General features: G+C 42.9%; 1 protein-coding gene across 1 annotated transcript; it reads left to right on the forward strand.

The window, feature by feature from the left end:
- Positions 1–1,154: 1,154 nt before the first annotated feature.
- On the forward strand, positions 1,155–11,489 carry LOC106610834 (thrombospondin-1). Its single transcript, XM_014210450.3, has 22 exons — positions 1,155–1,357; positions 1,501–1,581; positions 1,721–2,280; positions 2,569–2,644; positions 2,865–2,957; positions 3,071–3,180; positions 3,502–3,627; positions 4,244–4,340; positions 5,174–5,347; positions 5,453–5,629; positions 5,723–5,896; positions 6,000–6,280; positions 6,397–6,615; positions 6,708–6,815; positions 7,211–7,370; positions 7,489–7,607; positions 8,073–8,307; positions 8,475–8,702; positions 8,827–9,098; positions 9,212–9,309; positions 9,417–9,556; positions 9,658–11,489. The coding sequence occupies exons 2-22, from the start codon at positions 1,518–1,520 to the stop codon at positions 9,663–9,665; spliced, it is 3,519 nt and encodes a 1,172-aa protein (XP_014065925.3). The 5' UTR covers positions 1,155–1,357; positions 1,501–1,517; the 3' UTR covers positions 9,666–11,489.
- Positions 11,490–12,884: the final 1,395 nt, after the last annotated feature.

Consider the following 12,884-nt stretch of genomic DNA (forward strand, 5'->3'; position numbering starts at 1 on the left):
AATCATGTATTGTGTCATTTTTAAGTCACTTTTATTGTAAATAAGAATGTAATATGTTTCTAAACACTTCTACATGAATGTGGATGCTACCACTATTATGGATAATCCAGAATGAATCGTGAATAAGGATGAGTGAGAAAGTTACAAACGCACAAATATCATACCCACCCCAAAATGGTAATCTCCCCTGTTATTGTAATTGTGAGAGGATAGCATGTCTTGGGGGTATGATATTTGTGTGTCTGTACTTTCTAACTCATCATTATTCAAGATAGGGTCACAAGCTTGATGTAGTCATTGCGTGCTATGAATATGGCACCAAATACTTTTGCTCCCCTAAAATAGGGGGGACTATGTACAAAAAGTCCAGTAATTTCAAAATGGTTCACCCGATATGGATTAAAATATCCTCAAATGAAAGCTGACAGTCTGCACTTTAACCTCATATTCATTGTTTGATTTAAAGTCTTTTGGAGTGTAGAGCCAAAAGAAGAAAGTAGTCTTCACTGTCCCAATAATTACAGAAGCCACTGTATACTGTCATGGAAAGAGCAGGTGTTCTTAATGTTTTGTATACTTTGTGTATGTGTTAGTGAAAAGTCTGTCCAACACGAAGGTGTAGCCTAAACTCACAACGGCTCTCGGTGGATGAACTGTGAATGGCAAGATGAATAGACCAGCAATACGCATCCTCTCAAAAAGCAGACATAGGCCTATTCACACACATTGATATTATATATTTTCCATTATAGCTTATTAAAGTAAAGGTTTTTCCATTTATATATGATTCCCTCGATAACATATGGCCTAACAACTTCACCCACATGTTTTTATAAGGGGATCTACATGGTTTATTCTGATCCATTTTATATGAAATGTATTAAAAAGTGACAATGAAAATAAAGAGAGAAGCATATTTCACAAATAAGGTAGGCTCCTTTTTACAGGAAATGACGGGTTGCCCCACTTGGCCCCTGTCCATCTATAAAATATTTATCCGCTGATGGAAATCGGCTCTGAAAGTATGTCTCGGATATTACGCTCAGCTTCTTGAGGTAATAAGCTCGTCCCTTTTTCCTTCTGCGCTCTGATTGGAGGAAGTGTTGTCTCAGGAATGTCACGAAACTATTTAAATAGCACTTATGTCCACAGTGTTAGTAGAATAGTCTGAGCATCGGAATAAAGACAGAATGAACTTGAGAGTTTTTAGCGAGCATTAACTTTTCTAAGACTATTTAACACATGGAATAAATTGGAGAATTAAAGAAGAAATAACGGGACAACGAAGCTCTGACAATCAAGGAGTTTCTTCAATTTATCCATCTGTGACTTATTTATTTTATTTTATTTTATTCAGGTCGGTCAATTCTAATCATAATATTTTCTTCTAATAATATATTATAAGCTTTTTATTACGTTTTTATAATTGGACTGTAATTTTTAGAAGTGTGTAAATGACAATACCTATTTAACTGTGTTTCTAACTTCTGGTTTAAACAGATTTCTGAGGTTTCAAGATGAAGCTGACAGGAGTCTTTCTCCTTTTGGTGCTTTGGAATTGTGAGGGCAGCAGGGTGGCAGGTGAGTTTTTGTAAATGTTTTATTAAATATATAAATATTAAAATCAACAATGGAATTATTCTGTTAAAAGGTCTGGCAATAGTTTATCTGTGAACTTAAAGTTGCCCATTGAGACTCACTACAGTTTCTCCCTTCACAGAGAGTAGAGATGATAACAGTGTATACGACCTATTCGAGCTGGTGAAAGTGAACAAAAGGCACCAAGGAGTTACCTTGGTAAAAGGCGCAGATCCTTACAGCCCAGCCTATAAGATCCTGAACGCAGACCTGATCCCCCCGGTTCCCGAGATCTCCTTCAGGGACCTCATTGATTCAATACAAGCTGAGAGGGGATTCCTTCTCCTGGTCAACTTCAAGCAGTTCAAGAAAACCAGGGGTAGTCTTTTGACTGTGGAGAAGGATGACGGATCAGGACCGTTATTCGAAATAATTTCTAATGGCAAGGCGCAAACTCTGGATGTGGTATACTCCACCGGGAACAAGCAACAGGTAGTGTCCATAGAAGATGCGGATCTAGCGACAGGACATTGGAAGAATATCACGCTGTTCATTCAGGAGGATCGTGCCCAGCTGTTCGTCGGGTGTGAAGAGATCAATATATCAGAAATGGATGTGCCCATCCAAAAGGTCCTGACGCATGAGGCTTCCGACATTGCCCGTCTGAGGATCGGAAAAGGAGCTGTGAAAGATAGATTTATGGTAAATATGAACTGATTTATGAGTTCATAAATACATTGCAAATAATGTTGTAATTGTATACATATAAATGTTACAGTTATAGCCTAGTCTGAGTAAGTCTAACCTTGTCCAGAGGCTATTGCGAGCAGCGCAGCGTTTGGTGCGCGAGGATAGTCACACTCACAGACATGTAGCCTAATGTTTGACATCAAACTTAAAATACGCTATTATGATCCTTTAGGAAATGTATTGAAAATATGTAAATGCGTGGATATGGAATAACTCCAAGTGCAATGTGTACGTCTGCAGGGAGTGCTTCAGAACGTGCGCTTTGTTTTTGGAACCACTTTGGAGGCGATTTTACGCAATAAGGGATGCCAAAGCTGTAAGTGTAAATTACAAAATATAAACGTTATTTTTGCATTTAAATGTTGGAGTTACTGTGTATGGTATATGTTATCCAATGCTTGTTAATTGTACACATCTAAATGCATTCCATTAACAAATATAATTAATAGTAATTATATTGCTTTGGTCATTAAAGTCAATTCACAGTGGGTGTTATTATGCTGTTTGTGGAAATGAATATGTCTGTTCTTCTCCAGCTGTAACTTTGACTGATGTCATGACACTGGACAACCCAGTAAATGGGTCCAGCCCAGCAATAAGGACTGATTACACTGGCCACAAAACTAAAGGTGAGACCAGACTTCACACTCCATGGACAAAGTAATTTGCTTAATACTGGTCTGTGTACAACTGTTCATGTGAAGGAGGTAGGTAACTAACTGATTGCTTTTCTCCTCTCCAGATATTCAGCAGGTCTGTGGTTTTTCCTGTGAGGATATCATTAGCATGTTCAAGGAGCTCAAGGGACTTGGTGTGATTGTTAAGCAGCTGTCAAATGAGCTCAACAGAGTGGTAAGCACAGGAAGCAGCTTGGTCTGCGCACTGTCATCCTTTCTCCCTCCCTCTCTAGTCTATCTGTTCCCAGTTAAAACCTTTCCACTGCACAGCCACTTGTCCCTGGAATGGCATTCCCTGCCAGATCCCTAATGACTCCCATGAGGACACAAATATGTTTGACTGTCATTTAATTTGTATTTACTTCAGTTAAATCAAGCTATGTTTTAATCACAATGTTGGTAGGTGATTCATTTCTACTGGAACCTTGGCTATGTAAAAGTTTCCATCCTCGTGTCTGAAACCATGCTCCTTTCTCTACCTCCCCTCTGTGTGCAGAATAAGGAGAGCACTCTGCTCATGAACCAGATGAACATCCACAGAGGGGTCTGTCTTCACAACGGCATTGTGCACAAGGACAAAGATGAGTGGACTGTGGACGACTGCACAGAGTGTACCTGCCAGGTAGGTGTCATCACACTTGTTGGAATGCAGTTATCCAGTAATCCGGCCAGTAGTAAGCTGTGTGAAAACCAGGCAGCAGCTCCTAAACCCCTTCTGTAATAAGGTGCTAATGGGCTCTTATGTTTATAGACTTAACCAAAGCCTCTGTGTGACCAGGCAGTGTCCGTCTGCTATCCATCACCTCTAATGAGATGTTAGAGAGAATGGCAATAAAGTAGGGGGGGGGGGGGTCTGCCCTGTCAAACCCCTCTCTTTCTCACCTACTCTCTCACTAAGGGTTATCTATTTGGATAGGTATCAAGAATGTGTCTTTAATTAGGACATTTGCTGAGACCCTCTGTTCTGCCTTTCCCACTGCCACTATCCTTCCCCCCCAGCTCATTGCTTGCCTGAACCCAGTGCAGGTGCACAGAACTGGGGTGGTAGCATAGCGGTGAACCCCCTGCCCTAACCAGAGACCATCCCAATGTTCCCAAACATAGCAATTAATCCTGGCAAAGCAGCAAGCGCTTTTGCATAACGCAAAGTTAATGATCCAGATTCTTTTCCATTGCTGTTGCCAGACTCTCTGCTCTGGAGACAAACCCATTACTAATCCCAGCAATCCTCCCTACAGAACTCTGCCACTGTGTGTCGCAAAATCTCTTGCCCCCTGATGCCCTGTGCCAACGCCACCGTGCCTGATGGAGAGTGCTGCCCACGTTGTGGAAACCGTGAGTATTTTTCTTCGTAGTTCTTTTTTGTGAGCTGGACTTTGAACTAGAAGTTGAACTTTATATATATATATATATATATATATATATATATATATATATATATATATATATATATATATATATAGTACCAGTCAAAAGTTTGGACACCTACTCATTCAAGATGTTTTACTATAATCCCCCCCCCAATTTCGTGATATCCAATTGCGATGCAATTACGATCTTGTCTCATCGCTGCAACTCCCCAAAGCGCTCGGGACAGGCGAAGTTCGAGTCGTGCATCCTCCGAAACATGACCCGCCTATCCGCGCTTCTTAACACCAGCCCCCTTAAACCGGAAGCCAGCTGCACCAATGTGTAGGAGGAAACACAGACGACTGGAGTCGGCCTACAGGCACCCAGCTCGCTACAAGGAGTTGCTAGAGTGCGATGAGCCAAGTAAAGCCCCCCGGCCAAACCCTCCCCTAACCCGGACGACGCTGAGCCAATTGTGTGCCACCCTATGGGTCTCCCGGTTACGACCCAGCCTGGGATAGAACTCGGGTCTGTAGTGATGCCATGCAGTGCCTTAGACCGCTGCGCCACTTAGGAGGCCCTAGAAGTTTAACTTTTTTAACAACCTGCTTATAGGTGTATTTTAACTTGCAAAATGTCTTCCATTTCACTTTTCATGAACTTTTCTCAGTCCTTCACATTCCCTGACCTTGGAATGCCAAGTCTCAAATCTCCTGGGTTAAACTGATTCTAAAAAGGCACTGTTCTTCACAAATCCTTTGCCCCCCTGGCTGAGCTCTGCTGTGGTAATAGCTCTCCCATTATCTCTCTGCCCCCAGCGAGTAACTATGCTGAGGATGGCTGGTCCCCCTGGTCTGAATGGACCCATTGTTCTGTGTCTTGTGGACGGGGAATCCAGCAGCGAGGTCGCTCCTGCGACCGCATCAACAGTAACTGCGAAGGCACTTCTGTGCAGACCCGCGACTGCTACCCTCAGGAATGTGACAAGCGCTGTGAGTAAACCTACCATTTCTACTCTACAGTCTCTCTCAGTAACATCCTTCTCATATGTACTGTAATAGCACATTCATTAATAATTACATGTCTGTCCTCTACAGTTAAGCAGGATGGTGGCTGGAGCCACTGGTCTCCCTGGTCCTCCTGCTCTGTGACCTGTGGTGAGGGAGTCATCACCCGCATCCGCCTCTGCAACTCCCCCACTCCCCAGATGGGAGGCAGAGACTGTCAAGGACAGGGCCGAGAGACAGAGGTTTGCCAGGAATCACCTTGTCCAAGTAAGCAGAAGAGCAGCATCTTAACACATGCACATATCTATCCATCTGTCTGTAGATACAGGTGTAACTCATCTCTCTCTCTCTGTCCTTTAGTTAACGGAGGCTGGGGACCCTGGTCTCTGTGGGACACCTGCTCTGTCACCTGTGGAGGTGGACTCCAGACTCGCCAGCGTCTCTGTAACAACCCCGCCCCCAAGTACAAAGGGAAGGAATGTCAGGGTGACAGCAAAACATCCCAATTGTGTGGCAAAGAGGACTGCCCTATCAGTAAGCATTTTTATCAATAGATTATGGCATTTGTTCTTTTTACCTAACAGTGTACAAATCTAATATTGTTCAGTATTTAAAATCAACATGCTTCTGTCTACAGATGGCTGTCTGTCCAACCCGTGCTTTGCTGGCGCTAAGTGTACCAGCTTTGATGATGGTTCCTGGAAGTGTGGCTCATGCCCAGTGGGCTACACCGGAGACGGCATCAACTGCAAGGACATCGACGAGTGCAAGGAGGTCCCTGACGCGTGCTTCACACTCAACGGAGTCCACCGCTGTGAGAACACTGAGCCTGGCTACAACTGCCTTGCTTGCCCCTCCCGCTACTCAGGACCACAGCCCTTCGGGAGGGGAGTGGAGCAGGCCACAGCCAAGAAACAGGTGAGACAGCCTTTGACTACTGCGACAAAATACAAGAATGCGAGGATTCGTTTTTATTCTGATGCTAGGAGCTCAGAAGCACATCTTAACCCTACATATCTCTCCCTTCCCCCTAGGTGTGCACACCCCGTAACCCCTGCCAAGATGGCAGCCATGATTGCAACAAGAATGCTAACTGTATCTACCTGGGTCAGTTCAGTGACACCATGTTCCGCTGTGAGTGCAAACCTGGTTACGCTGGCAATGGCCACATCTGTGGAGATGACACCGACCTGGATGGATGGCCCAACAAAGACCTCCTGTGTGTGGAGAACGCCACCTACCACTGCAAGAAAGTAGGAAGGACCCCACTACACACAGTCTATTCCTAGCTTCTCCACTGTGTTATTGTGGTTATGGCTCTCTAACCAACCCTTTTGTTTTGCAGGACAACTGTCCAAACCTTCCCAACTCTGGGCAGGAGGACCATGACAAAGATGGGCTTGGTGACGCTTGCGATCACGATGATGACAATGATGGGATCCCTGATGATAGGGTGAGACATCAAAACATCCTCTCTCTCAGGACTTTGGTATCCACAGAGAAACTAAACATAGCAATCAGTAGGCATTTCTCTTCTAGGCTAGAGAAAGTGGAGGAGTCAGGGAGAAATGTGAGAAATAATATCATTTTGGGCTTGTGGCCAAAAGTGCAAAACAGCATGGCCTTATGCCCATAATTCATAGTGTGCATACTGCAAATAGGCCAGGGAGAAATGGTGTGGTAAGCAAACACTAGCTTTCTCAGAGTGAAATATCAGATTCCAGCACACTCACTTACACACTAGCCAGCTGTAAAGTCAGAGTTTTTCCCATTTCCAATACAATAGCCTCTCTAATACTGTATTTTCAATGAACTAATGGTATTCTTTAACAAACATTTTAATAATAGGACAACTGCCCAATGGTCTACAACCCCGCTCAGTATGATGTGGACACAGATGACGTTGGTGATCGCTGTGATAACTGTGTGCATGAGAGCAACCCTGACCAAGTCGACACAGACAACAACGGAGAGGGAGATGCCTGTGCTATTGACATTGACGGTGATGGTAAGAGATCATCATTCCTCCAGCACCAGACAATTACATTTCTCAGTGCTGTCAGTCATTATCAAAGTCCTTATTAAAAGGTATCATAGATTGATGTAAGTGTGTGTTCACTTCACAGGTATTCTAAATGAGAGGGATAACTGCCCCTATGTCTACAATGTGGACCAGAGAGACACTGACGGGGACGGAGTGGGAGACCACTGCGACAACTGCCCTCTTGAGCACAACCCAGACCAGGTAACTGCAGCTTTCATCTTCTAATACATAAGAACCCAATCTTATCAAATATCTTCCTTAGAGGGATGTAGAACTTTCATAGGCCCCCCTGCCTTTTAGGACAGTAGCCACATATTGCATCAGTGGTCAGTTTTAATGAAAGACAGGAATGAGAAAGCTGCGAGACAAATGAGTGCAATGCTCCTCCTCCCCTTATTCATTCCCCCTTTTTGAAGAGATATGAATGTGTATGTGTGTGTAGTCTTGCCAAGGTGCAAGGACACAGGATTCTTGTTTGAAGAGGCATTGCTAGAATACCTGAAGACAATGGGGTACATTTAAGATGAGTAGGCCTCATGTTAAGGGAGATGAGTGGTGAAATACATTCATCATGTCTGAGTGCATTGAAGTAGAGAGAAGTTTCTCTTATACAAGTGTGTAAGAATGTGCTTTTGTGAAGACTAAATGAATTGTGTTGTCCTCCAGATTGACTCTGACTCAGATCGTGTGGGAGACAAGTGCGACAACAACCAGGACATTGATGAGGACGGTCATCAGAACAACTTGGACAACTGTCCCTATATCCCCAACGCCAACCAGGCCGACCACGACAAAGACGGCAAGGGTGACGCCTGCGACCACGATGACGACAACGACGGTATCCCTGACGACAAGGACAACTGCAGGCTGGCCTTTAACCCTGACCAGGTGGACTCTGATGGTGAGTCACACTCTCCAGTAGCTCGATTCAACTGACATATAGAACGATTCATCTAGAAAGATACAGTACTCGCTACAGAAGTGCAGTGTCACAGAGATTAACATAGGGTCAGCCTGTTGTCTCCATGCCAAAGTGTCTAAGTGTTTTTCTCTGCCTCCTCCTGTCAGGTGATGGTCGTGGAGATGTTTGCAAAGATGACTTTGACCAAGACAACATACTTGATATCTACGATGTGTGCCCTGAGAACTTTGCCATCAGCGAGACAGACTTCCGCAGGTTCCAGATGGTACCACTGGACCCCAAGGGCACCTCCCAGATCGACCCCAACTGGGTGGTCCGCCACCAGGGCAAAGAGCTGGTGCAGACTGTCAACTGTGACCCTGGCATCGCTGTTGGTATGTACTACACCAATAATATAACACCTTTGGAACTAAGGAAAACAACTACAAAAATAACTACCATTTCTAGATCATGGGTCCATTGAGAAAAGTCCTAATCATCTCTCTTTGTTGTCTATAGGGTTCGATGAGTTTAATGCAGTGGACTTCAGTGGAACGTTCTTCATCAACACAGACAGGGATGATGACTACGCTGGCTTTGTGTTTGGCTACCAGTCCAGCTCCAGGTTCTATGTGGTGATGTGGAAGCAGATCACACAGACCTACTGGTCCCACACCCCGACCAGAGCTCAGGGCTACTCCGGAGTGTCCATCAAAGTAGTCAACTCCACCACAGGACCTGGGGAGCATCTGAGGAACGCCCTTTGGCACACCGGTGACACTGCTGAACAGGTACGCTTAGCTTCCTTCCACATTAAGAGCACATGCCATATCTAAGAGCAGTGAGAGAGAAAACTACTGGGTAGGAAACATGTCTCATGTATTTTTGTTATTCCTCCTCTTAGGTGCGTACTCTGTGGCACGACCCCAAGAACATTGGCTGGAAAGACTACACCGCCTACAGATGGCACCTGGTCCACAGGCCCAAGTCTGGACTCATCAGGTGAGCTCAGATTACCTTTAGCTCTGAATGTCCTCCGCCTTTACCAAGGCCACATAAACTCCTGCTTTCATGAGCTAATGATCTCATGTCATCTTCCCTCCTTTTAGAGTTGTGATGTATGAAGGCAAGAGAATCATGGCGGATTCTGGAAATATCTACGACAAGACTTATGCTGGTGGAAGACTAGGCATGTATGTCTTCTCTCAGGAGATGACATACTTCTCAGACCTCAAATACGAATGCAGAGGTAAGATGCTTTTTATTAATGTTTTGGCAAACAAAAAACGTACTTTGAGTCTGCATTTTTACAGGGATTTAACAGATTTTTTTCTTCTCTTTTTCCTCCAGATTCTTAAATCAGACCAGACAGAGGCTTTTAGAAGAATGTATCTACCTGCTCAAATATACATGTAACGTATGACCTGGGACCATATCTTTATTACTCTTTACTTTGTGACGCGCACATTGGTATAATGGAGAGCGAGTGTGCAGCATTGAGGCAGACTGACCTCAGGACATAGGCCAACTGACTGCCCTGTGATGACTAGACCCCTGCACTAACAGCAGGTTGAGCATAACTTTGCTCAGTGAAGAAATCGGTCTCTCTCTGTCTCTGAAGTTTCTGTTTCTCTAGCTGTACTCAGACATCTCTGCACTTCTGAACTAGTTGTTATCCCTCTCTGGATGGAGGTCCAAAGGGAAGAGTATTTTCTTTATTTTTGAGCATTACTTCAGATCTGCTGTGGACTCAAAATGACTTGAGTTGTTTCCAAATGAAGAAAGCAGTAGATGTTCTACAGATGGGCCAGAGATACCTGTTGAAGGAACTGTGGAGGCATCATTGACAGTATGGATTGACTGTTACCATCAAAGAGAGTGAATGCTACCCATGAAGAGCTTTGTGATAAAGGCACCTAAGCCAGTTGTAGTCAATGCATTAGCAATTTCAAATTCTAGATAACTTTAAATTCCCCCCGAGTCTACAAATTGTTATATTTGGTAACTAATTGGCTTTAAGTAGACCCTTGAAGTTCAGCTCAGTATGAAGTATGTCCTCAGGGTTTGACCAGGCTTGCCAAGTGGCTTTTCAGGAAAGAACTCTAGATGATATATGAAAGGAGCATAGAACCAGGAGTTGCACCAAAAGCCAATATAGACTACTAGCGAACAACAACACAATTGCTATTTCGCCAGAATTCCAGGAAGATATTTTTGGTTTTCTCTCATCTTAGTTTAGACATAAGTGGAAAGACAAAAACCACATGGGTCAGTCTAACCTGCCTTGAAAAGAGAAAGGACTATGGTTACTAAGGTTGTATATAACTTATTACATATTTTGTTTGTTACCATTTGAGAGTATTGACACATGATCCTAGAGTTAGGATATCTCTTGTCTTTATTCATCTCTGTGTCTTATTTTCATAGAAACCTGTTCTAAATAATTGAAATCTTGAAACCGGGATAAATCCCTCTAAAAAGTCCTCTAATAACAGTGTTCAGTACTATCAGTATTATCCCTCATTCCAACCTTCCAAAATAGACTAATTAGGTGTCATTTAAATCTCATTGTTCTTTTGCACAGTATGTCTGACTTGTGTGCTTGAGAATGTGTGTACATTTCTGATGGTAAAAACAAAGGAAAACCTTTATGTACAAATATTACCTCATTCTTTTTTTTATTGAAACCAACAAAACATGATAGTACCTTTTAGCAGCAGAATTTGGTTGGCTTTTTTTGTGTGTTTCACTGTAGTACAATAATTTGTATGCTGTAAGATATTTTTGTAGCAGAAAATTCTTCAACAAGAAAGCAATTGATAAAAACGTTTTCATAAATATGATTTGTTTTATATATGTCCTGTGCATTTGTAATGGATAAATTATTGTTAGGATTGTCTGTTCTATGTTAAGAGGTTATTTCATATGTGTAGATAAATGCTATTTAAATAATTTATCAAGAAACGTGACCTGTGTTTCTGTTTGTATAAACTTGTTTGCACACTGACATGAGGATGTCTTTGAATATTGTTTTGTTTTGTATATTTCCTTTCTTTTTTTACTGTTAGTGATGCTTGTCTATAAACATTTTTACCATATTTTTACTCCCCAAATGTTGTTTATACTTCTGTCAGTTATTTTGTAATCTCAACCAAACAATAAATACACGAGGGAAAAAAATAGTTTGAGTGTCCTTTGCTTGCTTGTGGATATATTCTCAGTTTTAATAACTACAGTATTACAAAGCATTACAGGGAAAGATGCCATATTCTGTCAACTGCTGGAATCTATTACTTGATTCCTGGGAGCCCTGTGAGAAAGGGAGTATCCTTGAGAGTCAACAGCATGATAATTTAAGATGAACTAAGGCCCAGTTTTAGAACATTATCCACATTCAACAATCACAGGAGCAATGTTCCCTTTAAGCTGCACATGGGCACACAGCTCCCCTAGGACGACCACACAGAAGAAACATGAGCCCCTGCAGAGAAGCACGAGATCAAACTTCACTCAACTTGACAGTTTTCCCCTTTAGTTAACACTATCAACGTTTCGCTCTACTGTGGGAATTGTGATCGAATCAACGCAATATTAGCCACTTTCAATGTAATATACTGAAACAAAACGAACTATGCAAGATTTAGTATGCAGAACTAAGTGTGCAAGAGCTTTTCTTGTAGGCACAGCGCATTGGACTAAGATTTTATTGCATGGACAGGCAGTACTCTACACAGACCAGTGCACAATTACCAATCAGAGCTGAAGTAGGCCTATATGCTCCAACACAGCTACAATCCAGATGTGTTGTTTATTACTGAGACGTGGTTAAGGAAGAGTGTTTTGAATACTGATGTTAACCTTTCTGGTTATAAGCTTTTTCGGCAAGACAGATCTTCCAAAGGTGGGGTAGTGGCAATCTTTACCAAGGATCACCTTCAGTGCTCGGTTCCCCAAACAATTTGATTTGCTGGTTTTAAAGCATTAAACTTTCAAATAGCTCTTTGTTGACTGTTGCTGGGTGCTATTGTCCTCCAGCAGCACTGGCCTGTACCCTACCTACCTTAAGCTCTCTCCTGGCCCCTTACACTAAGTCTGAATTTGTCCTGCTAGGTGACCTAAATTGGGACATGCTTAACTTCTTTAGGGTAGGGGGCAGTATTTTGACGTCCGGATGAAAGGCGTGCCCAAATTAAACTGCCTGCTACTCAGGCTCGGACGGTAGGATATGCATATTATTAGTAGTTTTCGATAGAAAACACTCTGTAGTTTCTACAACTGTTTGAATGATGTCTGTGAGTATAACAGAACTCATATGGCAGGCAAAAACCTGAGACAAATCCAACCAGGAAGTGTGGAAATCTGAGGTTTGTAGTTTTTTCAAGTGATTGCCTATACAGTATACAGTGACTTAGGGTTCATTTTGCACTTCCTAAGGCTTCCACTAGATGTCAACAGTCTTTAGAACGTTGTTTCATACTTCTACTGTGAATATGGAGTGAACAAGAGGGCCTGGAAGTTGATGAGTGAGGAAATGACATGAGCTCAGAGGCGCACGCTCACGTGAGTGTTCCTTTTCT

This window comes from Salmo salar, chromosome 09 (assembly GCF_965601325.2).
Source record: "Salmo salar chromosome 09, fSalSal1, whole genome shotgun sequence".
In the NCBI taxonomy this organism is placed as follows: domain Eukaryota; kingdom Metazoa; phylum Chordata; class Actinopteri; order Salmoniformes; family Salmonidae; genus Salmo; species Salmo salar.

Bases quoted from the DNA above. Each gene is read 5' to 3' on its own strand.
- LOC106610834 (XM_014210450.3), top strand. From the start codon at position 1,518: ATGAAGCTGACAGGAGTCTTTCTCCTTTTGGTGCTTTGGAATTGTGAG. The intron at 3,628-4,243 runs GTAGGTGTCATC...TCCTCCCTACAG, and splicing joins GCACAGAGTGTACCTGCCAG to AACTCTGCCACTGTGTGTCG. The intron at 8,308-8,474 runs GTGAGTCACACT...TCCTCCTGTCAG, and splicing joins TGACCAGGTGGACTCTGATG to GTGATGGTCGTGGAGATGTT.